Source organism: Tachypleus tridentatus, chromosome 8 (assembly GCF_004210375.1).
Source record: "Tachypleus tridentatus isolate NWPU-2018 chromosome 8, ASM421037v1, whole genome shotgun sequence".
NCBI lineage: Eukaryota > Metazoa > Arthropoda > Merostomata > Xiphosura > Limulidae > Tachypleus > Tachypleus tridentatus.
The window spans coordinates 29,803,260-29,830,679 of record NC_134832.1 but is presented as its reverse complement, the minus strand read 5'-3'; the positions used below and the strand labels follow the sequence as shown (position 1 = coordinate 29,830,679).

Here is a 27,420-nt window from a genome sequence, read left to right as displayed (position 1 = left end):
TTTTAAACGGGGCGCAAAAATGACCCCCAATGTGGAAAACGTGAATTTCGACATTAGACAAGGGGTGTAATACCCCATTTGCATAAAATTCATGTTAAATGTATTAGTATAGTATGTTATTAGTATAGATTAAATTAGGTACAATTTTAGGCCCGAAAGTCACACCTTTGATATTTCTATAACAACTTAAACACAAGTGGGCCCATTTTTGACCCCCACCGTGTGTATGAAGGTTAAATCTACTACCTGGCTTTTTAAAGTTTCTCACACTCTCCTTGTCTTTATAACTTCAAGGAGATATATAAAAAGGATTTGCTTTAATTTGGGAAATAAATAAAATATATTACAATAGAAATCGACCGTTAATCTACCTTATCCGCTCTCTATGTCAGCTTTATGGAGGCCTCCATTGTTACCAAATCACACCTCTCCATACATTAAAGTTAATCCGCAGTAAATCTGTGAAAAAAGTGATAAATAATTAAAGTATTATTTTTAATTTGATAATCTGATATTTTTATGGAATTGTATAAATATTGGCCACAAACCCAAGAGAAATCACTTCAGTTTCTGAATTAATAGTGAGCATATCATATTGAGATGGCGGCTCGCATGTAACACGGGAAGATGAAATTTTACAGGGAAAAGTGAACCATCACAATGCATTGGTCATTTGTGTTAAAGCGGCACTTGTCAATTGTATCTGAATAGTCTATACATTAATATTATAATGATCACGCAATGGCCCGGATGAGGCTCTTTGGCGGAGCTGTTGGCGACTTTGGCTTTTCAGTCACAAAGGTTTAAGCTGCGGTTAAGCAGGTTGACCCCCCAAATACCGCTGCTTAACGGCACTCCACTGTACTGATTTACCTGGTAACCTGACACTGCATGACAACTGTGTCAAGACCAGATAAAATGTAGCCCCAGTAAAGTCCATCAGTTTCAAAAGTTGTATATGTAGATTTGTCTTATTAGGATAAATGAAATTGAAGTTGTCAGTAACCAAATGCTAGTAATGAAGTATGAGCTTACCTATGTCTTATGAAGGTATAAGAGAGACTTTGCAATCATACTGGCTGTAGTCTTGAAATATTGTGGTAGATATGTACCAGTAGTAATCTCTTAACTGTTCTTTGTCATATCATGATGTAATTGTTTATCACCTATACTACTTTTATCAGACTATTGTAGCAAATTAAACTGTGTCAAATTAAGATCTTCCTAGATTTTACTACCAGTGTATCTAGTGTTTTTTTTCTTTCTTAAACTTTCTTTCACAGTCAGTTGTCAGGACAATATATTGTCTTTTAATACCCAATGATGTAAAGCAACTTGTTACCAAGCCAAGATGTAGTCTGTTTATATTACTTTTATTGAAAATGGATAATGTTAGTGGTTGACAGCTTAATATGTTGCATTTTTCCAGAAGCTTTTAAAATACAGTGAGTACATGTACTTTAATGGCAAAAATTTATGATGATAGGTGAGAAACAATAAGAATAATCACTCTGCTTGGCTACAAACTTGTTTTGGAAGATGAAACAGGTGTCAGTGTAGAACCTAGAGTAAACTGTGGGTACATAACAAAGTTTAGAATGTGTAGTACGGCATCAGTAGTATATCAACAGTAAATCTATTCTTTCTTCAGGCAGTTTCCTGAAGTATTCTTGTTATCTGAGCTAAGTAATTATGTTTTTAATGCACCATCATGCCATTTTTTAATATCTTATTTTAAACAAGTCAGTATTTTGGTTGATTATGAGTCATGGTGTAATTTCTTCAATCTCAAATATCACGTCAATTTCTGAGAAGTACAATAGTCATTAGTATACACATCACCTAACTCCTTCTTACCACTTTTAATATTTTGATAACTTGTATCTTGCTGTTATCTTTACTGTTAGTTTTGTGCATAATATATTTTCTATGAGTCCATTTCATTATTATTTTTATTAACCCTAGAATATTAAAGTATATATAAAGTAAAAGAACAAGTTCAACATTTTCACATAACACAAATGTTGCAATATTTTGTTTTTTATTACTGGGGAAAAACTTAAAACATTTGGATAATGATTTGTAGAAGGAATGCTCAACTTCTAATTATTATAAAATGTTTATTATTAGTTATTTTGAAGCAAGATGAAATTCTGACTTTTAGTTTTTCCATCTAACATTTTTTCATAAATATGAGATTTTAATATTGTTTGAATGCTTGTAACGTAGTTTTAATCTCGTACAATTAAAATTTTATTTGATAAGAATAATTTGATGATACAGTACAGATAATATTCATTGACAATAAAAAATTTGTATCCATTCCAATGAATATATATACATCTGAAATACCCATAATAAGTATGTCTAATTGGCTTAACACAGTTTAATTCATGATTTATGAATAGTTCAGAATTAAAGAATTTCACTTTTATGTATTGATGTTGCAGTGATTTACTGCAGTAAACTAAAGCTACATTCATTAGTTTTGTAGTATAATTGAATAATTTTTGTGCTGAATACACTATCTACAGCATTCAATGTATAGCAGATTTTGCTTAAGCCTGATATTTTTGATAAACACCATATGTTTATAGATACAAAATCAATGTATTAGATGCCATGTAATGCTGTGTTGGTCTTAAAATGTATAACACTGCTGTTATGTATATAAATGTGATTAGTAATTAACAATATGCTTTTACATGTTTCTAGGCTGAGGATTAGTATTTTGTGAAAACCAAGATTATGACAACAACAAAAATGAATAGAACATCAACTGAAGCTGAGATTTCTGCTATTGACTCAACAACCAAGCTCACAGAGTTATTGGAGACATGGGAAAAAGGCATTGGAACAGGAATGGATCCTGTTCCTGTTCTTACTGAGTAGGTGAAAAGAGTTAATATTTTTTCAAGTTAGCATTATCAAGCTAGATTTGTAAAATAGAATTTTATTTAAGGAAACTTTTAACATAACTTTTTCTTTTTGTGGTGATAAATGTCAAAAATTGATGATTTGCTATTGTGTAGAAAACTAAGAAATTTTATTGATAAACAAAATTTCCAGAAAACTTTTGAAGACTATTTGGCTTGAAACTGAATGCTCATAATTGATGATAAAATTCTGAATTTTTCTTTTTTATAGAATATCAGAATTAATGGAACGAGAAACAGAAGCATACCTGAAAATGGATCCAGATCCCTTTGATGATCGACATCCAAGTAAGTTTTTATAAGATCTGTAAGTATTTATTTTAAGAATAAGATGGTGTCCTAACACTTCAAAAAAGCTGAGAAATCCACTAAGAGGACATTTTGTGCTTTTGATTGGTTATTCACATCACATACACAAGTATGTGTATATAAAGGGCCATTTCAAAAATTGTAAATGGTAAGCAGGACCATTCTGCTTGATTCAGTGTGAGTGATATTTCAACAAACAGAAATGATAAGTTCTAATTTTATTCTCTAGCTTGTTACTATTGGTAATTTTAGTTGCTAATTCATACAAAACTATATACTTTATATTTTGACATCACAAACATCTAGTTTGAACCAGATACACAAAAATCAATGTGATATACTTTTTTAATAGTTACTTTTTAATTAAGGAATTAAATAATGTATAATACTAAAATTTGAACCATAATCCATAGTTTCATACCAGGCATATTCATATAAATTCATAAAATAGTGATTCAATAAAATTTGACCCATGACCTGTATGGAGAGGGTTGAACTTTATTTTTAAAAAAATAATCTTATTTGTACTTGCTGAAACAAGATTATTTTGTACATCAACAACGTTACTTCCTCAGAATCTAAAATGTGACTGGTAGAAAGTGTGGCATCAATGATGTTGATTTAGGAATAGATAAATACAGCATGAGATTATGATGTGGTGTGATATCCTAAATAGAAAATAGTACTGTGTTTAAAAGTAACTTGTTCCTAGCTGTTATGTGAAAATTTAAATGTTGCAGATAATTATTATAAGTTTTATATCACTTTGTAAAAACTTAACTTCTTTTGCAGAATTTGAAGAATGTATATATATAATCATTCTTTTATTAATAAAAATAACTTGTAGCCACCAACAGATGGCAGCATTGTGTAGCCTCAGTGCTGACAGAAAACTTGCATCACATTAACAATTACATCTAGTGAAATTGCAGGTGATAGTAATAGAGGGAGCACCATTTTGTAACTTCTTAGGCACTAATGATACTTTGACAGCAAAAGCGATCTATGGAAAAAAAAGAAAAAATCAAATGAATTAAAAAAAATTTTGATCTGCCACTTTATTGTATGCTAACAATTAAAGAGCAAATTTACACCAAATTCTTTTTCATATAATCTCAGATTTTAATTGTTGGTATAATGCAAAAATGAGAATGGAATTTTATGCCAAGAAAAAGGTTTTCTTTATGAGATAAAGTGATAAAAAGTGCACAGGTTGCTTTACAAATTGAGGTACCTTGGGTGTACTGCAGTAGAATATAATGTCAAAAACATTTATTTTTGTTAAGTGAGGTATTTTGGCTCTGCAATTTTTCAACGACTTTTAATTTTTTTAATTATCCTCTTCACCTAGTAACTTTTTGGGTGAAATTTTTATTTTCACATGATTTTATCACAGTATACTCTTTATATTGTCTGTTTAAGGATACCCTTCCAAGGCAAAGAGACAATACAAAACAACTTGGAAATTTGTTTAAGGCTGTAAATATGTGTGTGTTAGCCCTGTAGTTGTTTTCTGTGACTGTGTTCCTAACAGTTATATTATGCTATGTAACAAGTTTTGTTCATGGATGGTATGTGTTGTTTCTTAATTGCTTATGTTGTAAAAGTGCAGAAAATAGCGATTATTCCCTTCAAACTTTGCTTTTGTGACCTGGATAATGAATTTAGAAATTAACCTATTTTCTATGTAAAAATGGACAAATTTGCATATTTTCATTTACATAAGGTCTGAATAAAACAACATATGAATCAAAATTTACATGTATTTATACTAAAGTTATACAAAAATGTTTTTTGAGATTTGCGACTGTAATGTAAATCACTTTCAAATATTGTCTCCCATCATGTTTTTTTTATACGCTCCTTGGTAGTGGCAAAGTTTAGTATATCTTGGTAGAAGCATTTGCCTTGCTTCTCTGAGTATGCTCTCATGCTCTCCTTGAATTTATCAAGATGAGCATCAAGGATATGGATTTTCAGGGACATCCTCCAGCTCATTGTATTGTAGTTCTTTACCAGAGCCTCAAGCAGTTCCACATAATTTTTGTCCTTGTGATTGCCCAAGAAGCCCCAAACCACTGTGACAAAGCTGCTCCAAGCTTTTTTATTCCCCTTCCTACTGAGCATCTTGGGGAATTCTGTGCACTCCAGGATTTTCTTTATTTGTGGTTCAGTGAAGACACCAGCTTTGACCTTTGCTTCAAACAGCTTAGGAAGAATTCTCAAAGGTACTTGAAGGCTGCAGACTTCTTATCAAGAGCTGTGACAAATTGTTTCATAAGACCCAATATTATGTGCAATGGTGGGAACAATACCTTCTGGATGTCCACTAGTGGCTCACACTTGACATTGTGCATCCCCACAGAGAACTTGGTCCATTATGGCCAGTGCTTCCTGTTGTAGTGTGCTGTGGTGTCCCTACTGTCCCAAAGGCAAAGGGATAACAGGGAAACTTGATAAAGTCTCCTTGGAGACCCATCAGGAATGGCACCATTTTGAATTATCTGATAACTTCCCAGTCATGCTCGTCATACTTCAAGGCTTCTAGCAAGATCTTGACACTGTTGTATTCCTCTTTAAGGTGCACCGAATGAGCCAGGGTAAGAGACGGATACTTATTCCCATTATGGAGCAGCACAGCTTTGAGGCTTCTGGATGAGCTATCAATGAAGAGGTGCCACTCATTTGGGTTACGGGCAATTCCAATTACCTCAGCACTGAATCTACCTGGAATGTTCTGGAAAATGGATAAATTAAAAAATTTCATTACCTAGGTCACAAAAGCAAAGTTTGAAGAGAAAATAGGTCTTTTCCATTCACTTTAGGCAAAAGCAATTGGGAAATAACACTTTCTGCTTAGGAACAAGAAAAAGTAAAAATTTTGTTACATAGTGTTATCAAATAAAATAATTGTGTTGCATGTGGTTACTATAGTGTGTGCTTCAACATGCAAATTTTTGTAGTTTCAGTAAATGTAGAGGGCCAATGAAAATTTTTTTTAGGTCGAGCTCATCCAGAATGTACCCTTGGATTGCTCCTGAAAGCTCTGCTTAAGAATGATGACTTTATGAATAAGGTGAGTACAAGTACTTGGGATTTCTAATATCAACTATAAAAAAACAAAAAACAAAACAAAAATGTTTTGATTAAAGTGGATTGTTCTCTGTTGACGTGCATAAGCTTCAGGTCATGCATATTTGTTTCCTTTCACTACTTTGAAAAAAAAGCTAAAAATGACATGGTTAATCAACTGAACTGTGAAGGTGAAGATTCATGGTTCATGTCCTCTTACAGCAAAAATATACCCTCCACTTTGAGGCAGTGGGTGATTATAAGAGTGATGGTCAGATCCATATATTTGATTAGAATATCCCAAGGTTGATAGTGAGTGTTGTTAACTAGTTATATCCCATCTATTATATCAGTTCAAAATTCAAGATGGTTAGAGCATATGGCTGTTATATTATATGCAACATTTGAAACAAATAAACCATTTTGAAAATAAAGGCATAAATACATATATTAAGTAATGTATAACTTTATGCTTGCTAATTTAATGCTAATAAACTGGTCTTCTAATGTAATTTATGATCATCTCTTTGGATCTCTTTTTAATCATACAAAAATATGTTGTATAAAATTTTTTAGTTTATTCTTTGTTAATATACATTAATTTTGTGCTTGTACATGACTTTTAGAAAAATAAAGTGATGTTCCTGAGGTACTGATCTCAAGTTTGAATAATACTTTTGTTTATAAATGAATTATCTTGGTGTTTCTCAACCTGTTTATCATCAAGACACTGTTACAAATAGTCTAATATTTCCACAGTACCTCTAACATTTTATGGTCTAGTTAAGTGTTGCAGCTAGGGAGGTCATTAGAGATACACCTCAATAAGATTCTGGATAAAAGTAAATTTAGCAGTCATAATTTTTTGTTACACATAAAACGTTTTAGATATGTGATGTAAGAATTTATTTTTTTACAGTATTTTGCTAAAATTTTGAAGTACCAAGTTGAAAAAAAGCTGTATTAGTCCATGAACATGAATTATGTATAAGATATTTTTTGTTAGATTTTTGATATGTGTATGAGTTTTAAGTGTTGACTAATGTATTTTCAAATGGTATAAAACAAAATTATTGCTTATCATGCTATAGAACTTGGCTTAGAACCTTTTCTCTGTAGACTTTGAACATCACAATATTAGTTGTAGCCAATATCAAAAACAAAAATAATTTGTCTTTTTTTTTTCTTTCTATTTAGTTGGTTAGTAACTACATACTTCACAGAGAAAACAGAGAACTAAATACAGTAGCATGTCGCTTACTGCTTGATATATTACCTGGGCTGGAAACTGCTGTCATTTTTCAAGATACTGTAAGTCACATTTTTTTTAGATAATTATTTTCAATGAATTGCTGAAATAAAATGACTAGGTTTGATATTAGTAATGTTTCTTAATATGTGAATTGTGATTATCAACAGGTTGTTATTCTGTGCAAGCATTTAGTAGCTAGATTAAGATTTAATGGTTTTTATTGTCACACAGAATGTAAATCATAAGTATAGTTGTATAGATGTATGATATATATTCAGATGCAGATGAAACCAGTTAAATCTATTAATGGAAAAGGGTCATTGTTTGCTTCAAAACATACTTAATAAAATAAATTTGATTTTTTTTTTAATTTTATAAAATTTTAAAACAAAAAAATTCCAATTGCCTGGGAAGATCATATTATTTATATAGTGATGCATATTTCTTAATTGTACATATTATTTTTTGTGTGCAGGAAGGTCTTGTGCAGAGGTTGTTTCATTGGGCTGAAAATGCTCCTATTCCTCTCCAGTCTTATGCTACTGGATTACTTGCAGCTTCTATGGAAATCCAGGAAAATGCTGCCAATTTCCGAGAACAGAATTCTCACTTGGTAAGGTTTAAGTATAATTAAAAATAAGATGTAAATATTTTGTCTGTGTGTATGTGTGTGTTTTTTACAGTTTAACACCTCTATCAAAGCACAATCAATAATAAACTGATTATAAAGTGAAAAATTGTTTACAGAGATAATATAGAGAAAGTTTTGTTGTGGTTACTTGTAATATAAAACAAAATATAATATTAACCATATTTGATTACCCAAATGCTTAATGTTTTGTTTTCCATGAGTGGTTGGGAGTTTTATAAAAATGCTTCTGATCTGTTATTGTTTTTGTATTTTTTTAATGAAAATGTAATTCTGCTAATGAAGAAAATTTTGGGTTGAATAATGTACACCATTGAATAAAGATTTATATATTTTTATATTGTGAATAAAATTTATAGACAAGTTAGATACAACAGGTGAGATTACAAAATGGGTGTAAGGCTTAAAATCATCTTGTTAAAAAGGTTCTTGTGTAACATAGTATGCATGTATTCATCAAACTTTACCTTTTTCAGAGTTCTTATGAGCACTACAGTTCTAAGAAAAAAAATTAATAAAAGAAATAATAGGTATATTAAATCATATAGTTTAAAAATGTTATCTATATTAACTTAACAAACAGTTTACCAGTATCCATGGCCTTGGAAAACAAAATAACCTGTGAATATAACTGAAGTGTTTCCTGTTTTGCCAAGTTCTGACCCAGCTTTATCTTAAGGAACTATAAGATTTTTAGAATTGTTATGATAGTTGGTAACATCAAACCAATAACCTGCAACATATCTTTAACAAATAAAATTTGTTCTTTAAAACTTCTACTTTAATAAAGGTTATATTTGGCCAGATTTTTTCCTTGATTATTGTTAATGAATGATGTTTTTTCTCAGAATCAGTGGATTCAGTATCAGAATTTAACATATTTCTTTTAATAACCATAGGAAAATAATAAAATTTTGAATTTGATTGATGTATTTGCTTTATTTTTTTTTGTTTCGTGTTGTATAATGTAACATTGGTCTTTAAGCATTTATTAATCCTCTCACTATGGGCATCCTTTTGTCTGCATGCCATGAGATTTTGCTTACTTTTTGACTATGAACCTGGTGCACAACACCCAGCCCATAACCACTAAAGTAACCATGATACTAGTTGTACTATAGAATTTTATTATGTACATGCATGAAATTTTGCAGGTTATCAGTAAATGTAACAAGGTTTTTGCATAAAATCTATCAAATTTTGAAAAATAAGATTTCTCACTAAAAAGATTTGCCCATGAATTTTCTTTTGGAATGTTGACTATCCAACATAGAAAGTAATTTACTTTAACACTGAAAATACAATGCTTCATCAGAAAATTGTCAATTATTGTTTGCATAATCTCTATGACCTTCTAAGTAACTATCAAACTTTTTTTTATAGAAAAACTATAACTTAACTCAATATAGGTTTGGTCAATTTGACAGACCTCATAACTGCCATAAATATTAAGAAATCTATATTACCCTTTTTTTTTTATACTAGATTGATTGCATATTGTAACAGGAAACCACAGATGTTGTCATTGCTAAATAGCCTAAATTTCATAACAGTGTACATCTATTTATAAATTTGTTTTATTGGCCCTTGAACTATTTCTGACTGATAATATTGCTACATTAGCTGTATAATGTGTGGTGCCTTTGCAGTGCATCTTACCATATCAAACAGCATAAAGCTGGCCTTTACAAAGTACAAATGTCTTAGTACTAGAGCACCAGTATTTTGTAAAATACAATCACATTTCATTTACCATACATTATATATATTGTTACTATCAGGTCATCCCTTAAGTAATGCTCAATTTTAGGTTCAGAAAAAGAGATAGGATTTCAAATGCTTTTAATGCTTAATCAGCAATGTGTGTTCCATTATTATTAATTACTTTGCCAATGATTCACAAGCTTCTGAATGCCACTTTAAAATTCTTGGTGTTTGGAGGAAAAGAATCTAGAGAGGGTGGTTTTGACATCTTCATGTGTTCCAAGCCCTTTTCCATCAAGATAGTTCTGCAAACTTTGGAATAGATGATAATCAGATGGGGCAAGGTCTGGAGAATAAGGAGAATGTGGAAGTTTTTTCCAGGATAATGCACAACCACATACAGTAAGGATCACATCTGCAAATATTGAAGAGCTAGACTTCTGTTGTTAGCAGTTAGAGCACTTGAATGTTCTACTAAAAGAAAAGAAGTCTAATGTAATCATTACATTGAGTGGCAGCAACTCAAAGGAGATCACACCAGCAATATCCAACCAAATGCTTAACAAGATTATCCTTGGGTGGAGGTCTATTTTGGGCTGTGCTTTAGTCAGTTTACTTTTAGTCAGTCTATGGTGCTTAAAATTTGTATAAAATATCCATTTTTCATCTCCAGTCACTAAATTGTCTAAAAAGATGAGCTACATTCATGAGAGTGCAGAGAAATACAAATGTCCACTCTTGCTCTAAGGTTGGCTTCAGTCAAATCATGGGCAACCCATTTTCCAAGTTTTGACACTTTTCCAAGCTGTTGCAGATGATGGTGAATTGTTGAATGGGTTGAATTAAGTTTCTGTGTTAGTTCTTCAATTGTTACAGAACAATCTTTATCAAGTGCAGCAAGCAGCAAGTCATCATTAAACTCAACAGGATGACCTGAACATGATACATCACTTAAGCTGTAATCGCCTGATTTGAACTTCTGAAACCACCTTTAACATTTTTTTTTCATTGAGAGACTCCACACATCTTGAATGTTTCATGTAATTTCTGCTGCACTATTGCCTTGTTTAAACTCATAAAGCATTATATGTCTAATGTGCTCCTCAGACACATCTGTCTTCTTAAGGGTTTTTTGATTAATGATCTGAAAAAGTGGAGTTGGGTTAGTTTCTTTTATTTGTCTGAACATTTTATACATGTCATATTACATATTTTAGTCATTAAAGCCTTCTACAAAAACAGAAATGATGATGCAATTTCTGTATTAAATTTGCAGACGTTACTTAGTGGATGACTTGATATTTATAACAAAATTTTGAACTTCAGTTATTTAGTTATTTTTCTTAAAACATAGAACAGTATTTCAAAAATATATAGGAAATTATGGCCTCTCCTACATACCATTTTATGAGGTTTTGTACATGCAAGTCATAGTTGCTAAATCTCAAAATTGAATATGTAGAGGACATAAAAGAAATAATTTTTGGAGGCTTTATACATGCATTTAAAAATTATATATTACTATATTAATACCACAAAATTACAAAGTAAATTACCAGACCTCCTAAGTATGTTCTGTTTGGGTTTAAAAAAATATCCTTTTTAATCACTATGTATCAGTGAAACCACTCTTCAATTTGCAGTGGTAATAGTGTATTTACTTGCATGTAATACTTTAGGAAGATTGACAGAATTAATAGTTAAAGTGGGTGCTTTTTATTGGTTATAAACATTCTTGAGATAAGTGGGAATATGCAAGATGAAAAAATGGTGGATTCACTGTTGTGGATTTGCTGGATACATATATATCTCAGAAAATATGAATAGTAAGAGGTTTTTATTTTATTTTCTCATTTGCCACTATCAGAATTTCAGTTTTTAATTTGTAAGAAACTATAGACATTGCATTGTGGGTGGCCTATAATGTAATTTCAATTGAAGCAGATAATGACATATTACATGACACAAAAATCAATATTGAATAATTTTTAAAACTATTTGTTAAAATTAAAAACTAAACAATATATAATACTAATATTTTAATTACAAACTACAATTTGATGCTAAACTTATTTACATACATTATATAATGGTTTAATAACATTTTGAATTAGTACAAATGGGATGGCATTCTCTCTAATCCTACTTTTAATGACAAGGTTAGAGTACTGTATTATTGTATATGAATAAAAGTGACATCACAGTGTAGTTAGTAATCTAAATTTTATTATTGTTCTTTTTTAAGTTCTTAGTTTTATGAGGCAATACTAAAATTTTCAATATTCCATACTATGAGAATTATGACATTTCTTCTTTTTAGGTATCCTTTCTTAATATATACTTAGTTATTACCCTTTGCTGAAGTTTAAAGTTTACCAAACAACTCACTGTAATGTTAATTATTGCATCGGCAAAGCATAATTTTCATAGCTTTCAGTATCATTTGGTTACGTAAACTAAAACATCAGACCCCTCTTGCCACACCTGCCTGTTACATCCTCTTTTTCACAAATTCCTTATAATTTTTCTGATGTGTAATACTGTATTATTTATAACCTGTAGAAAGCAAAAGTTTTAATTTGTCAAGTAACGTATCACATCACATTGTTTTCTGTACAGAGAATTGTCTGTTTTGCTTCCAGTTCAAATTATATTCCCACAGGAAACACATTGATGAGCTTAAAATTTTAACTGCTCTTGTTGTATTATTAGAATGCCAGAAAAATTGTTGTAGATATAAGATGTTGTATGCTTTTGTATTCTTATTCTGTCCTTTGTGCATTGTTTAAATAAATAAATAATGTAGTGCAGTCATACTATTACTATGAAAAGGTCGAGTTGTATTTCTTGTTTTTCGTGTGTATTCTGTATTTTCATATTTTTTATGGTGGTAACAAAGTTGGTCAGTGTGACCAAGCTTGTGTAAAGTTAAGGTAGAGTAAATAACAGATGAAATATATAACTTATACTGAAAAGAAAATGGGTGAAATTTATTGAGGATGTTTTAAAGATTATACAAATGAAAGTTGAGAGTTTTCAGGTGAAAAGTATATTTAATTTTTAATCTAAGAATCATTTTGCACTCTGTGCAATCAATATTTTAATTAACCTCACATATTCATGTGAACATTTTTAGTAAAAATAAGTAAAATTCTGGCTTTTTTGTCTACAAAAACTTGGTTACTGTAAGCTTATGAAATTTTGTGAGGATACACAAAAGGTATTAGGAGTTATAGATTAAAAACTATAAAAGTTAATTTGGGGTAAAGATTTAGGTCAAATTGACCAAGCCATTTGTGAGTTAGCTTACTTTTGAAAAATATAATGTTTCAGATAAGCTGATAAATTATTTTTCTTTATCTTAAAAATGTTATTAATGTGACTTTTTGCATATTAAATAGAAATATTTTGTATTAGTATGTTTAATAATTTGGCTCAAGAGTATGAGTGGTTCATCTGTTGGATAAAGTAATAAATCATCCACAATATAAAGTTTACAATAAACTAAAATTAGTAAAGTATACATTTAATGTATTTCTCTGTAACTTCAGTTAAACTGAAAAATCTCTAAAAAACACTGAATATTTGGAAATATGAAACTTTTGGTGGAAGAATAAAAACTTTGAAAATTAGTTTCTTATTGAAAGCATTAATTCTTTTTAAACTTTGGGGAAATGCACAAAAGGTTAGATTATTTTGGATGGACTGTTCTCTCTGATGACCATAATTTATGTGACCACTTGACACTAATTTTTGATTAGTTGTGTATTAATTATTGCTGCTATTAGATACTAATTACAAATTAATTTACATCTATATTTTGGCTACAGTTCTGCAGTCTGTTGTTAAAGCCTTAACAACATTACTCAGTAACCTCTACAAAAAAGGCTTTGAAAATAATGTCCTCTGTACAGTTTAATACCTGAAATCAGTTGAGAACATATTCATAATATAGTCACACACTGATGAGGAGATTTCAGATTCATGAATCATATTAATAGACACATAGTAATACAACTAACAATGGAAATAGAAAAGATGGCAGTCTGCTATTTTTGAATATGATGGTCATGAATAAGTATATTTCAGATATTCTAAGAGTTTGCAGAAAATCCAATATCTTGACTATAGATTAAACCACTCAAAAAAACATAAAGATGGGTATCACAGAATGTCTATTCTGAAGAATGAATAGATATCTTTAATATAGAAGATGCTTAAGAGAAATCAGAAAAAAAACACTAAATTGTTCTTCTTAACAATGTGTATCTTGAATGTTTGATTAAAAAAAAGTTAATGGAAATACAGCTATCAAATGTAAACAGGAAGAAAATAAGTGAAACACAGCCATATATCAATGTGCAAGATGTATTTGTTGAAACATTTAGTCCTCACAAACAGAATAAAGTTGGTGAAGTCTTCAGAAGTCATATCAGAGTATGATAGTAGTTAGTGTATAACAAATCACCAGTGAAGAGTTAAAAAGAAAAAGAAACTTGTAAATATATGGACTCCAATACTTTAGAGAAACAAAATGTCCAGCAAAAGACAGAATTTCAGAGTACAATAGACCTATAAAACTTGTAGATACTGAATTATCTGCAGTAATTTATGTCAGAGAAGAAAATCATGGTTGAAAGGAATAATACTAAAACAATGAGATACAAACCACACACAGTTTTGTGTGATTGCTTGTCAGAGTGTTATCAGTTGTGGGTTCAGGAGGCATATTTTTATCCTTATTTTTCTTTGTGTGTGTGGTTAATATTCTTTTTTTTTTAGTTCAGTTTACCACATAATTGTATACTCTAATAATCTACCATATTAGTTTGGTATTATAGTCTTATATATATTACGTTTCTGAATTCTGTTGGTCTTTTTGTTTTTCCTGTCATTTTAAGATGAAAACCCATAATTAAAATCTGCCTGTTCCTACTGTGTATAGTATTTCTCAGGATTTGTCTTGAGAAAGCAGCAGATTAGATGTAAGATAGATGCCAGTTAACTCTTCTACTACAGGTGGGTTGGTTATACTCAGCCTGTATCCCTGAAAGTAACCATAAAACATTACATTGTAGCTTTTTAAAATGTGCCTGTATTTTCACAAAATTTTGCATATGACCAGTAAAAATAAGTCATTCATACACATACTATTAGATTTTTTAATTAAGTTTTAACATTTTTTAAAATTATTTGCTCATGCATTTTTAAAGTTCAGATGTTGACTATCCAATATGCAAAGTAATTATGATTAAAACTACCTTTATGCATCAGAAAATTGTCAAATTTCATTTGGAAATTTCTATAACCACCTAATGAAATTCAATTAAATACCACATTTTTAAAGAAAATTTATTTTCTCTGTTATTTTCTTATCTCTGTATATGTTTGGCCAAATTGACTGACCTTGTAACCATTGTGAAAAATTGGGAAATGAGATTTGAATTATGCTCTTTTTTCATTTGAGAATTATTACAACTTATAACATGAAACCACAAGTGTTTAGTCTAAATAGCTTAAATCTCATTTTACATCTATATATATTTGTAATTTTAATTGATCTTTCAGTAGTGCCTGACTAACATTACAGAAGTTGTAGTTATGTGGTGTATGCCCATTTATGTTACTGTCTCCAACAGTATAAAGCTGGCATTTACAAAGTGACCTGTCTTGAGTTTGTTCTAGTGGATTAGTATTTTGTAAAGTACAGTCCCATTTCTGTTAAATACATTATACATGTATATATATTATTAGTGTTTAAAAAAAAATTTAATTTTAATATTTTTAAAATGTAAAACAGTAAATAAACAGTTAAACAATTTTCTCTTCAAGTTACAGGCTTTGTACTTGTTTTCTGCATGCTGTAATTTGTTAAACCTAGTGAAATTTTGTATGCAAATGGTGTTAATATACTTTTTTTAGGCTTAATATAAGTATTTTGAAATAAAAATTCATAAATTACTATTTTAGTATCATAGAATTTCACTAATTTATTAAGATTACTAAGTAAACTGTAGTTGGGTCTAAAAATATTTTTTGAGCTCCATTAATGTCTTACTTTACTGTTTGGATTCTATCATGTAAAAAAAAAGAAAGGGTTTCCCATATAAATACTTAGGCTGAGAAAACCACATGGGGAATATTCTGAACTTTTTATTGATCATACACATGTTATTGGGCAAGTAGGTGTAGGTAAGCATTTCTAAAAATAGATTGATTTGCTAAATATAATAATATTTCAGGAAACAGAAAAGACAAGAGATTTTATCTTATCGCTTTTCAGTAGAAGTAATATGAGTTTCTAGTTTATAATAAACTATAGATTTTGTATTTTGACATCACAAACACTTGAACCAAAGCTATATTCAACATACTATGTGACACACACAAGTTGATATTTAGAAATTTTGTTTTAATATTTAATTTTAAATTAAGAACTTAACTAATGTATAATACTAGAATTTTAATTATCTGTAATTTGATAGGTAACTTATTGACATACATTCAGATAGTTCAATAAAATTTTGAATGCAAGTCCACAAACATGATGACGTGGCCTTTTGTTTGTGACAACAGGAAGACTCATTAGACCTGTCTTGGTAGGGTTAATATTTTATGTGTAGTAACAACAGTCTTCAACAGTCATACTGCAAAGTTGGCATAAAAAGCTTAAATCTGGTGACAAACTTCAAAGTATGATGGTAAGAAGAATGTCATAACATATTTTCCTTTATTTTCTATAAATAACTTTAAAGATTAAGATTTTATATTAAAATATGAATGCTGATAAAAAAAACAAAAACAACCTAGAATGTTTAGTGGTATACACTTTACCTTGCATATTTTGAGTTTGAGATTTCAGTTATGACTGAATTTAATGGGTTGCTGTAATGGGTAACCCTGTAAGTCAGATATCTGATGTACTATCATCACTTTCATTTTTGTCCTTATATTTTATCATGATGTTTGTCAAATAGAAACAAAAGAATGAATAATATGTATGTGGTGTTTATGACAATCATTAATAAAATAATAAAAAACATAAAGAAAGTGATGGTGTAGTCTTCATATGCCAGGGTTTTAGTGTTATCCATATATTGGTACCTTATTAGAAAATGCACATTGAACTGAATGTACACTTCTCATTTTTATCTTCCATTCCCCTTCAGTTTTAAGTTATTATTCTTATTATTAATGTTTTAGAATCTGCAATAAATATTATTTTGAGTTGAACATTTACATTTTTATGATGTTTGACTTTATTGAAAGTTTTTTTAATTGTGTAGAAGGAATTTTGAAACAGAAGTTTCACCAGTCACATAGAACAACAGTAAAAGCTTGAACACAAGAGTAGAAGACATGTTTACCCTGAATCTTTATAGTGTAATTTATCTATTTTAAGATGGTTAATAACACAAATACCATATAAAATATAAATGAAAAATATTTTATCATTAACACAAAAAATATTAGTTTAATAAATAAAAAATATTATGCATTATCTTGATTAATCTGGTACAGTCACAATACATAAAGTCAATAGCTTAAGGATTGTCAAATAAAGTAAAAGTAATAACTTTTGCTTAAGTTTCACAAATAATGCAAGAACTTTTTTTTTACAAATGTGTTTCATAAACATGATTTTTCATTCTTTGTGTTGTGGCTCTTGCAGCTCATATTATACACTTTGTTATTCTTGATGACAAGAAACCCACTTGAAATAAAAATGTATTTCAGAATGTGTAGTATAAAAACTACATTGACAAACACAACATCTACATAATTCATAAAATACAGTGCAACAACTGTCACGACTTCTATATTGGAGGAACAAGTAGAAAAATGGAAACTAGAATAAAAAAAAACAAAAACACTTTCACATGTTTCTGAATACTGCATCTCAAATAAACACAACATAACCATAGAAAACCAAAGTTAAACCAATATAAAGAAAGACATTTATATTTATACTAATTAATAATTAACATCCAACTGCAACAATTTTGTACTTGTTTATGCTCTCATCCCTAAGATGTGTCTTGCAACGATCAGTTGCATACTCTCTTTATTAACCTGAAGATGAACTAGGATGGTCAAAATGTTCTCTGATTATCAATAAAAGTATTAATACTGTACCAGCTGTTCTGGGATACACTTGTTATTGTTTTATAGCACACTGCAAGTAAGCTTGTTTAACACCTATCAGAAGAAAAAAAAGATTTGTTTAGTAAGTGAGAAATGCATGTAACATAAGCATTCTGATGATGAAAAGTTATAATAGTGATGCAGTTTTATACATCAGGTTTAATTTGTAAAGCTACTTATAATTTTATGATTTCACCAAATATTATGTAATAATTTTAAACTTCTAAGTATTTTTTTCATTTTTATGTTGATAATGATGATTGGCTTTATTGAATTCATTTATTATTTGTGTCTGTAAGTGGTGGATTCAATAATATTATTTGGATTTATGCACTTGTGGCTATGATAAAAACTGATAAATGTCAGAACCTAACTGTAGATATTTAGGTTGTGATTATTTTAACTTAATTCACTTTTGTGGTAAATAGTTTTAGTGTAGATGAAGTTTTTTTATCATTCTGCCATATTAAATAATTGATAAATGTACTATCTATAATGATAACTGTGAGTAAGTGTAGGTTTATTTTTGGAAATGCCAGGTACCCCTCATGCTTGATCGGCTTCATGAATTAAGTGCTCAACAAAAAAAGAGGAAAGAAATGCAGGTGATTGCTGACAAACCATTTGCTCACTTAAATAAAGAATCCCAGGATGGAAAAGAATTTTCTGCTGCTCAAGAAAAATCTCAAAATTTATCTTCACAAGATATATCATCCAGTAGTAAAAAGGTTGGTTCTGATATGGTGCATTACCTCCAATTGCTGGTATATCTATTCTTGTTCAATGCTGTCTTCTATATATAAAAAGTTTTTTGCATGCTACAATCCTAAAACTTTTGCGTACCCATGATTAACGTGATTCAGCTGTCTTTCTTATAAATCATCATGTGAAAACTTTCCAGAAGTACAAGTGACATGATGCATGTAACTCCCTCTATTTGATTCTACCAAACTGTCACTTCTCAATAAGCAGTTATCGAGTGCAGACTTTTTCACTCCTGTTATTTATGTGCGTTTATTTTGTTTTTATGTGTTTCTTTATTTTTGACTTTTTTTCATTTTCAAATAATGGATGCCAAAGTTTACATTTTACAACTTCTGATATTATTACTGCTACTTCAAATGTCATTATCAGCTTTAGATCTTGACTGAAGATTTTTTGGCTATCACTTATCAGGAGATCATTATGTGATGCATACTTTTTCTCCCAACAATGATCAGATTTCACCTGCACTCTCTGAACCTTTTCAAAATGAGGAGAATTTTAACAATTTCTTTTTCTTTCTTATGACCTGTGCCATGCTTTCCAAAACTTTTCCTTTCTGAGGCACTCCACTATTCCCAGGAGGATTTCTTTGGGGCATACATTTTCTTTCTTCACTCCTGATTGTCACAATTTTCCCTTTTATCCCTATCCCTTTTTTTGGTTTTATTGCTGTTAAGGTATTATTGAAAATGATCCTGTTTTTTCACAGGTTTGTTCACTTTCTCATTATCTTTGTGACTTCCTTTTAAGGTTTCTTTTCTCCATTTTTTTATTTTTGGAGATTTTCCAGAACTTTTAGATTTATATGTGTACTCTGCAATTGGACATGTACCCAACTTTTCTTGGAGTCTCACCTCCATTGTCTATTGGAGGAGATTATTTTGTCAGACATGTGGCCTCCACCTCATATGTTCATCTCCCACTATCTTTGTTGCATAATTGTTTAGTTCTTTGTCAAAGTACAACCTTCCAACTGGTGTGGCTGTGACTAAGTTACTTTTTTTATATAATTTTTTCCTTTAGGGGCATGTCTCATTTAGGATTTAGTTCCCACTCATTGGTGAGTGTTGCCTGTCCAAGTATGCTTCCCATATCTCAAATCCATAATGTATGGCCAAAAACATACTTTGTCTTATAAAATACTATGTTGAGATGGAATTTTCAAAAAGATTGCTAGTAGGTTTATTCTTGTGATATATTTGCTTCATTAATATGCCCATTCTGTACTTCACTAAACCATGGATTTGCATGTTAAAGCAGAAGGGGATAGCTGCCTATTCTTGCTGTCCCTTTGATTGAATAAATTGGGGTTTGCCTGCTTTTCAAAACAGTGTTTTTGTGGTCACTTGCTATGCTGTCTCTGGTGTTGGTGTTCCTCCAGACTTTTCACTTTGTTTTATTCCTCTTCTTCTAATGTAGCATGGAAGTTCTTATTTTCCAGTTCCAAGCCACTGAGATGGAACCATGGAGAGAATTCTCTTAAATGCATTTACTTCCATTCAGTAGAGAGTTAAATGGTGGTGTTCTGTTGGTGGGGATGGTATGAGGTCCTTCGGTTATGTGCTCCACTTCTGCATGATGGATCTTGGAGGTTGATTATATTTGATAGATGTAATCCCTTTTTGTGTGGTGGGACCCAGAGGTTGCTGTTAAGCAGCAGCATTTGTACAGTCCTATCCAGAGGATGATGTTGCCTTGGGGTAGATCTGTCATGTTGAAGCTCACCCCATGATTAGGATCCCTCATCCTACCATCACCTCGATGCAAGTTTCCAATGAGTGGTTTTAGGTTAGAGCTGGACCCATCAGCATAAATTCTCACATGTGTTGGTTGTATTTCCTCTTCTTCACTCAGTTTGCCTTAAGGTCTTCACCTCTGTGCAGTGGATACCAGAGGTTGATGTTCCACCCAGGTTACGTGTGGTTCTGTCTAGAGGGTGCGATTCTTAGACATTTGTAAGAGCCATCTACTTCTGTGTGGTGGTACCTGGAGGATTATATTGTGCTCAAGCTTCTGCTCAGTCATATCCAGAGGATGATGTTGAGTGGGGTGATGGTTCTTACTCTTTCATACCACCTTATAGTGTTTTCACTGCATGAAGCTGAAATTGCACAATGGAGTGCCAGCCTGATTGAGTTTGAATTGGATGTGATCTGCCACATTGGCATATTTTATCCTACTGTCAATTAGATGTTTGGTTCCCAGATGTGTGGTTGGTTGTGAATTTGTGCACATACACCAGTGTTTGCTCCAATTCTACTTAACTTGAGGTGAAGATGATGGATCCTCCTCTTACCAGGGGCTGTAGGCTTTTTTTTCTCGATGCTCTTTGATTTTGGACTGGAGTTGACTGACTATGTATGGTCCATTGCACCGTAGCTTTTCTATATTTGTGGACACATACGTTTTTAGCTTTCCCCACATTCCTGTCTGGAGATAATTCTTCTACAGCCTTTTACAATATTGGAATTTTAGTATACTGTGGTTCGGTTACCAACCCAACTGTGTTTTTTACCTGTTTTGGTTGTGCTGTTTTTACTTTACACCTGTGTATGTGACGTATTTCCACACAGGGTGCAAACTATACCTGTTACAGAAGTGATGCAGTTTCCCAAGTGTATTCCTCTTTTATTGGGGTCACACTCCAAGAATGTTTTTTGGTCACTTTTGAAGGATATTTATTTCTTTTCATTGCATACATCCCTACTCCTATTCAGTGCAGGAGTTAATGGATTGTATATGAAGTTATTAGTTTCTTATACTGAAAATATATTTCTGATAGATTCTTATCTCTTACTCTCTTCTCACCCTTTCTCCCCGTTGAACTCTAATGCTTTCTTTTTTGCCTAATCTCAAAGTGATTGCCTGGTAGAATTGAATAGAGGGACTCACATGTATCAGGAGAGTGTGTTGCAGTCATATTGGTGGAGGATTATTGCATCATAAGTTACGTGAGAGATATGGTTGAACCATATTGATCATGGGTTATGTGAGAATCAAGGCTTGTGCCATGTGAAAACTTATTTTCATAAAGAAGACATCACTGAATGAGAACAGCTGCATATATGAAATAAGGTAAGTATTTGTTAGTTTCAGTGTTGGAAAATAACTATCTGTTTTTAAAATGTAAAATATTATTAACATTTGAGAAGTATAGGTAAAGTTTATGTTAATTCTTTATTAAAAAAGAAACCAGCAGTGCTAATCATGATTCATATGAATATTGAACATGATATGGGCTTTAGTGATATAAAATTTATTTAATCTGTTTGTTTTAATATGAATAATATTAACTCTTGTGTTTATGGCAAATTTGAATTTGATCTGACATTTGAAGTAATTGGAAATATTTTCTATGTTTTTTTTGACAGAATATTGGATTGTCACCCAGCAATTCTACTGTTTCATTGGCTATCAGTGACCAAACAGTTGGGCCTTCAGCATCATTGGGAGAATGTTCTAACAGTAGTTGGGCAGATCTTGAACCTTATATGATAGGTTCCTTTCAGATGTTTCCCTTGACCCTGGAAATGCAGCAGCGATTTATTTTGCAGTACCTCACACCAATAGGGGAATATCAGGATGTAAGTCTGGACTTTAGATTGTTAGACGTTTCTTGTTAGTATGTAAATTCCATGAAAAAACAAGAGCAATCAGAGGAATAGCATACCCTAACCTCACAACTCCTTAGATTGCATGCATTTATATTGCCTAAAAACTTACTTTTGAAAACTCAGAAAATCCCTCTCAGGTCCAGAATGATCCTCGTAATTTTTTGTGTAGCATGATGAGGAGTCTAAACCTTAATGTGCTAATGAAATTTTTACAAATCCAATCACACTTTACAGAGTTATTAACCAAAAACTGTAAAACTGCCTCATCTTCCCATTATAAAAAATGCTTTAAAATAATCCAAATTCCAGTTTTGTATCTCAACCAAATTTGGGGAGGACTGTTCCATGCTAACTTCCTGTCTTGTGTACATCAGTCTGTTTGGGTTTATACACACAGATCCAGTTACATATGCAAGGAGATTTTGCATATCCTTATCTTCATATAGGGTGAAGATAAGCATTGCTAGTTGTTAAGAGACTTTTTCTTTATGTAAGATTAGTATAAAATTATCTGCTCTTCCATAGAAACGTATCAGTGAGTGTGTTGAAAGTTTATTTTAATAATTATTTAGTTGGACAGTGAACTCATAAGAGCTTTGTTTGTTTGGATAATTCGTTAATGCTTAATGGTTTCATTTTTAGCTCTTAAGCTACGTGTTTGAACACAATGCCATGTCTCTTATTCTTCACTACATTAATCTCAAGGAGATCAGTGATGTAAGATTAGCCTTTGAAGCTCTCAAGGTATGTTTCATGTTGTAATATATCAATTTGTTTAGATTTACCTTTGTTGCATTTTCTGGTAATATTAGAATATCATCATCTGCAACTTGTAAAAGCTTTTTATTTTTGTCTAGCCTTTATCTTAATATGCAATTGATAGAAGCTTTTATTAATTTATGTCTAGGAATTTGTTTGTCAAATGTACAAAAATTCTTTGTTTTAATATTTGTTGCAGTTTGCAACATACTGTAACATCTATTACAATTAACAACCACACTGATTTTTTGTAAATACAAGTATATGGTTATTTCAATACTTCTTATAATTCTTAACTAACTATATTTACTATTTTGTTGATATAAAGTATATTTCAGGAGATAATGCTCTCCTACAGTTTTAATATCATAAATAAAATTCAGATTTTTTCATTAGCCTCAGGGTATAAATAGATCAACTTCAGAACTGTTTTGGAGTTGGACACCATGACTCTGGATTTTTTTTTGGGTGTATGGGTGGGGGGTTATTTCACTGTCTGTACTTTAAAATAGTGTTGATTATAAGGGATATAACATGTATACTTATAAATTGTTGTGTGTTAAAAATATCTCATGCTGTGTGAACTTATCTGCAGTACTTAGCAGCATTGCTCTGTCACAAGAAGTTTTCAATAGAATTTATTAATGTGGGAGGCCTTCAGAAGCTGCTCCAGGTTTACCGACCATCTGTCGCTGCCACTGGAGTATCTGTCTGTCTGTATTACTTGGCATACAGTGAAGATGCTATGGAAAGGGTATGTTCATATTTGTGTTAAGTTCTTTCGTAAGATTACTTAATTATAGTTGTTTGCAGCATAGGTCAGAATACATATAATTTGAAATAAAAAGAAAAATAATAATATATGTATGACAATGAAACTTTGTTTTGTAGTTGTATGGAATATACCTAATCCTTAAGATTAATGTTAGAACACTGCATTAAAATTATTCTGTCTGACTGAACTTAAAAGCTTAGCCCATAAACGGACTTTTTAAATGTTTTTAAGTATTTAGTAAAATGTACAAGTCTCCTGTACACAAAAAATGAGTTGAGTTAAAAAGGTATTTGTACTAAAGATATTCTTTAAGTTGATGATACCAGCTTTAAGCAGACTGACAAGTCAGAATGCAAAGTAATGTTCAAGTAAAGAATAAACATATTTTTGGATATTGTGTATATATAATGACTTAGAATCTCCAAATTGCATTTCTGCAGTTTTTTTGCATATCCTTGAATACTACATCTGGTTTTTACTCCACAATGAATTGTTGCTAAATCAGCAATGTAGGATGAAAGGATTGGTTGATAACTGACACGAAGTACATAATACTACAAGCTTCATTCTGTAATAGGTCATGACTTTTACCCCTACCCTTACATAAGCTAAACAAAATGAAATTTCATTGGTATTTTAGAGGTGTTGACTTCATTAATGTAAGAGTCAGCTGTAGCATTCAATAGTGATAAATTAGTATTTTCTAGATTGTATTTCTTCACATAATTCTTTAGTAAAATAACTGGCAATAATGTTTTCTTTATGAACAGAATAAATGCAGAAATTGTCTTTTTTTTTTTTACTTACAAGTTGGTTAAGGAGATTAATCAGGTCTATCAAAGGATTTTTGTTATTACAATGTTATTTGATTACCTACAAATATCTTTTTCCTATGTGCTATAAAAACAAAAGTCATACAGAATAAGCTGCCCATGCCTTGTAAAAGAAATACCAGGAACTCAGTGGGTAATAACTGAAACACTTCATGGATTGTATCATGAAGGTGTGATGAGCCAACAACAGATTGAACTTTTAAGATTAAGGACAGGGTTGGCATGTTAAAAAGGCTTGAGAAGGTTTAGCCTCCTCAAATGGCTGAAGGGAGAGAGCTTATCTCTGACTATTCAAGGGGCAAACCACTTTATTGGGGGAAAACACCAGCTCCCCATGTCTCTCACAGAGCATTATTCTCATCTCAAATATTATACAGTATATGTAAAACAATACACTACCTGAACAAAAGATTTACAAGCTGCCTATTATTAAGAGTTCGAGGTATGGACAGAGCTTGTGTATCAAAATTAAGGATATTTTCATAATGCACAAATTAAATAATCACAAAGAAAAATTACAGTAACAGAAAACAAAAGTCTGAATTTAGAAGACAAAACCAGTGAAAATCAGTTTTGAACTTGATTTATGAAGTTTATTATAAGTCTTCATTTAACTAGTAGTTCCTGAAGTTTCTTGTTGAGCTTTAATTAAGTTTAATTTTTGTCTTAAGTTTCATTATTACCTCCAACACTGAAGGTAAGCAAGGTTATGTTTTCATTCTTGTGTGTGTTTGCAACAAGATTTGTTGAAAACAACTGAATAGATTTGGATGAAAATTGGTATATAGCTGGGCTATGACCTTAGAAGTGATTTGCTTTTGGAGGTGAAAGTTGCAGCATTGTTATATATAAAACTGCTGTCTGTTAACACAGAGACTGATTTTTCAGATTATTTTTGCTCTATTATTCAGTCAAAAATGATCAGATTTTGATGAAACTTGGTGGACACGTAGAATATTATTCCTAATTATTCTGCCAAAATTGGTCCATCTTCATTGATAAAGACAGACATACAGACACAACTTTGTATTTTTCTTAAGGCAAAATATGATAAATGCTGTGTTGCAAAGGTATGAGCTGTACCAAGTAATCTTCTAGTTATTTTATGTAATGCCTTTTGATAATTTTACTTGATAATTGTCATACTTTTTAGGTTATTTTCTAATAGAAATGCTAAAGTTCTTAGGAAAAGTTTCACAGTGGTGAATAAATATTTTCGTTTCACTTAAGCATAAAGCAAACTGAATACTTTCATTAATCATATATATCAATTGTGAAACTATTATCATTCGCGATTTGTGAGGATATGCAGTTGCTGAAAATTGTGATGTGTGTGTTTTGGAAGAAATATTAATTTATTTATTAATTTTAACAGGTATGTCTCTTACCTCAACATATTCTTTCTGAATTAGTCAGGTATGTTGTTGTTTATATGAAAATGCCAAGAATATTGTATTATTCTTTAGTTTATTTTTTTTAACTTATTCTTGAGATGTAAAAGTATTTTGTGATTTTTGTGGATACATGTGTTCCAAGAAATAATTCATAATATTAAATCTATTTATAAATGTTACAGCAGTATATACTGAGTAAAAGGTATGTACTAGGTCTTCAGCATATATTTGGGAGAGAAGTTGGTATAAAGGAAATGACTCTAGACTAGCATTTAATGGCTATTATGACAAAGTTGTTTTCATTGTATATGTGTAATTCATTTTTAACACCTGAATATTTTCATTTGTTATATTGTCAAAAATGAAACTGTTTTTGAAAACTTGACAAATGGATTTATGTTAAGTAAATATTTGATACTGTTGAAAGCTATTCTGGTAAACTGTCAAATTTCGAAATTATTTTATTTGATGAGAATTTCTTTACACATTTGTATGCTTTTATGTTTCTTTCACCATGAAATTTATTGTCTATAATAAATAACATATTTGTTTAACACAGTGTTCCTTGGGACTTAATATTCTTAATATACAATTTATTGTATTGAGTAGTAAATTTTGGGTTTATTGTATCATACAACTTGACTTTCAGATATTCCCTTTGGCTCTTGGAATGTTCCCATGATTCTAGTCGGTACAATGCCACAATGTTCTTCAGTCTTAGCTTTGCATTTCGGGTTATTCTTGATTTATTTGATGCCCAGGATGGTTTAAGGAAACTTTTCAATGTGGTAAGTAGACTTGAGTAACTGCAACAAGTTCAGTAAAATTTTCAATGCGACTTCAAACGTAATTACATGTCATTTGACCCAGTCAATAGGAAAACCCATAGCAATAGGCTAAAAGCAAGATTTTAGAATATATTCTCAGATCCTTATCTTCCAATAAAGTAAAAGTATAATATGTTTAAGCTTGCAAACATTCATCATCACCAACTTATTGATATGTAATGATGAAAGGATCTGTTCACATCATTTTTATCTTGAAAGGTAATATGTAAAATGTAGTTCCTTTATTATAAAAACATTTGTTTGAAATATTTTTAGCTGTTATATATGTTTGGAATGGTTGTCTTGTCAACAGTTTTATGGTTCTTTTTTTCAGTGTACATAAAAGCTACATGTATGTGTAATAATATTAAACTTTTAAGTGCTTC

At 30.8% G+C, this 27,420-nt stretch overlaps 1 protein-coding gene across 6 annotated transcripts in view; it reads left to right on the top strand.

Annotated features, from left to right (window-relative positions):
- Positions 1-27,420, top strand: part of mahj (LisH and WD40 domain-containing protein mahjong) — a 100,080-nt gene that overhangs the window by 5,812 nt on the left and 66,848 nt on the right. For 5 of the 6 annotated variants that reach the window (XR_013011990.1, XR_013011991.1, XM_076447945.1 and 2 more), the window contains exons 2-12: positions 2,716-2,888; positions 3,148-3,224; positions 6,248-6,321; positions 7,515-7,628; positions 8,045-8,182; positions 18,607-18,795; positions 22,204-22,416; positions 23,089-23,190; positions 23,801-23,959; positions 26,189-26,229; positions 26,857-26,995. Coding sequence is in view for 4 of the 6 variants with exons in the window: in XM_076447945.1 (XP_076304060.1) it covers positions 2,749-2,888; positions 3,148-3,224; positions 6,248-6,321; positions 7,515-7,628; positions 8,045-8,182; positions 18,607-18,795; positions 22,204-22,416; positions 23,089-23,190; positions 23,801-23,959; positions 26,189-26,229; positions 26,857-26,995 (1,386 nt within the window). In the remaining 2 variants the exon portion in view is untranslated. Of the gene's footprint in view, positions 1-2,715; positions 2,893-3,147; positions 3,225-6,247; positions 6,322-7,514; positions 7,629-8,044; positions 8,183-18,606; positions 18,796-22,203; positions 22,417-23,088; positions 23,191-23,800; positions 23,960-26,188; positions 26,230-26,856; positions 26,996-27,420 lie in introns of all 6 variants that reach the window. The other variant, XM_076447948.1, reaches the window with a different exon arrangement.